Source organism: Sinocyclocheilus anshuiensis, unplaced genomic scaffold (assembly GCF_001515605.1).
Source record: "Sinocyclocheilus anshuiensis isolate Anshui unplaced genomic scaffold, SAMN03320099.WGS_v1.1 scaffold813, whole genome shotgun sequence".
NCBI lineage: Eukaryota > Metazoa > Chordata > Actinopteri > Cypriniformes > Cyprinidae > Sinocyclocheilus > Sinocyclocheilus anshuiensis.
Genome location: NW_015540942.1, coordinates 105,196 through 107,375, shown reverse-complemented (window position 1 = coordinate 107,375; position 2,180 = coordinate 105,196). Strand labels below are relative to the sequence as shown.

General features: G+C 39.6%; 1 protein-coding gene across 1 annotated transcript in view; it reads left to right on the top strand.

Annotated features, from left to right (window-relative positions):
• The window catches only part of prkcbb (protein kinase C, beta b), a 139,278-nt gene extending 137,198 nt beyond the window's left edge, over positions 1-2,080 (top strand). The window contains exon 17 of the mRNA XM_016487666.1: positions 791-2,080. Coding sequence (XP_016343152.1) covers positions 791-949 — 159 coding nt within the window. The 3' untranslated portion in view covers positions 950-2,080. The remainder of the gene's footprint in view (positions 1-790) is intronic.
• Positions 2,081-2,180: the final 100 nt, after the last annotated feature.

Here is a 2,180-nt window from a genome sequence, read left to right as displayed (position 1 = left end):
ATGTCCCCACTGGATGCAACAAATGCCTCGTTTATAATGGGTTTTAATGTTTTTGTCTCGTCACTCTGGCCGGACAAGGCATCACAGTATGGTAGGGTCATAACAGAAACACATTTCATTACACCAAATACACAAAATAATGTTCTTTTTAGCAACATCATATGACCCTTTTAAAACAATTTTTTAAATGGTTAGATAAATAGAAAACGGTTGTTTTAAATTGTAATATTGTGAAATACTGTTACAGTTTATACTGTCTTTTTGAACAAATAAACAGCCTTGGTGAGCATAAGAGACTTCTTTCAAAAACATTGAAAAATCTTACAGACCCCAAGTTTTTGAACAGTAGTGTATATTTTTTTCTCTGTATGGCAGTTCATAATGACTATGTGCTGTCACGCTCCAAAAAGATCATTTCTGAAGTCACACAATAAATGGCTTGGAGGTCTGACATCATAACATAATTTTGTTACAAGACACCTGAAAACCAATGACGTTCGGTGTTTGTTATTGACTTCTGATATGAGTGATACTTTTTAATGTTGCTTTTATGGTGTTTTTGGAGCTTGACAGATGTGGCCATATGGCAAAAGCTGCATTAAGATTCTTCAAAAATGTCTTCCATTGTGTTTCAGTACAAAAAATAACATCAAACAGGTTTGTAACAACATGCGGACGAGTAAATAATGACAGAATTTGCATTTTTGGGTCAACTACCCCTTTAAGATCCCTTTAAGCTATAAATATTGTTCTAAATACAGCTAACACCCCTCTTCTTTCTCTTTTCCAGCGAAACAGCCGAGACACTTGCAACTTTGACCGGGAGTTCACAAAAATGGCCATCGAGCTCACGCCCACCGACAAGCTGTTTATCATGAATCTGGACCAAGACGAGTTCCTGGGGTTCTCCTACACTAACCCGGAGTATATCAATCCCACTCAGGGTTAATCGAGCAAGAGCACTAGAGACTGCTGGTCGTGTATCTCTCTGTCTGCCTGTATGTGTGTGACATGTATGCTCAGGGTCGTGAAAGCTCACTCATATTACTGTAACAGGAATTTACCAAAGGGCTCAGGTGGACCACCTCAGTATATAGCTGTGCGGTATTCGGACATGTTTCCAAGGGGCCAGAATTCAAGCAGTCTGCCTCACCACAAGTCAAACGTTTCCCTCTTCCATGGCTTTCACACTTTCAGGAGAGCCTGTAACCCCCCAGCTTCACAAGATTGCATTCGGTGTTTGGTGTTTATACGACGGTAAACGTGGCCTATGCAACAAACGAGGAACAAACACGACTAACCCCGAGTGAGCAATTTGAAAAACAACAATGGCGCCTTCAATTATTTATTTGTGGTTCATTATTCTCCCCCCCGTTTGGTCTCTATTTGAGCTGAGCTAATGTTTAATTCACTGGCTTAAACCCATTATACCAAAATAGTATTACCTCCCACACATGACTTGAGCCGGCGCTCCAGTGCAGCCTGTGCGAAGTACTGAATCCCTGGCAGAAGTGTCCGCACTATTGTGACATTCAGGGAGAGGGAACAAGAAAGAAAAAAAAATGCCAAGATGGTTGCAAAGTGAAAATGTCATTATCATTCTTAACGCTGTATTTCAGGAAGGATTCATATCACTGGGTTTGGGGAGAGCGGAGATTTGTAAAGCTACTAGTTCATATTTCAGTATCCTTGAGGATGAGGATTAGAAACAGCCAGATAGATCAAACGCTGTCGACGCCGTCTTGCAATACAGAATTCAAATAGTACATAACTGTATCTATGCACCTTGTAGAAAACACAATGTGCCATTTTCCAAGGGACTTCAGCATCCCTGTGATTTCAAATGCTTAATTTGCATGATTGCAATAGTTTGTTTATCCTCTAGGCATAATACGTTTGGATGTATCTATCATTCAGGCGAAAAGACTCTGGTTTTCAATCACAGAAAAATCATACTCGCATTTCCGAAGGCTTGGTCTAGATCAGTCGTATATAGCAATGTGATTCGGGTCTGCCACCTATGTGCACTGATGACTCATAGGCTTTGTGTAAATAATGTAACTAAGCACTTTCTGAAGGGAAAAAAACATATTTCTTAGCTAACTTCTCATTCGTTTAAAAGATAAAGGCATACTGTTATTAAGGTTTTGCATGTTCAGATTTATTATCACTACACATTA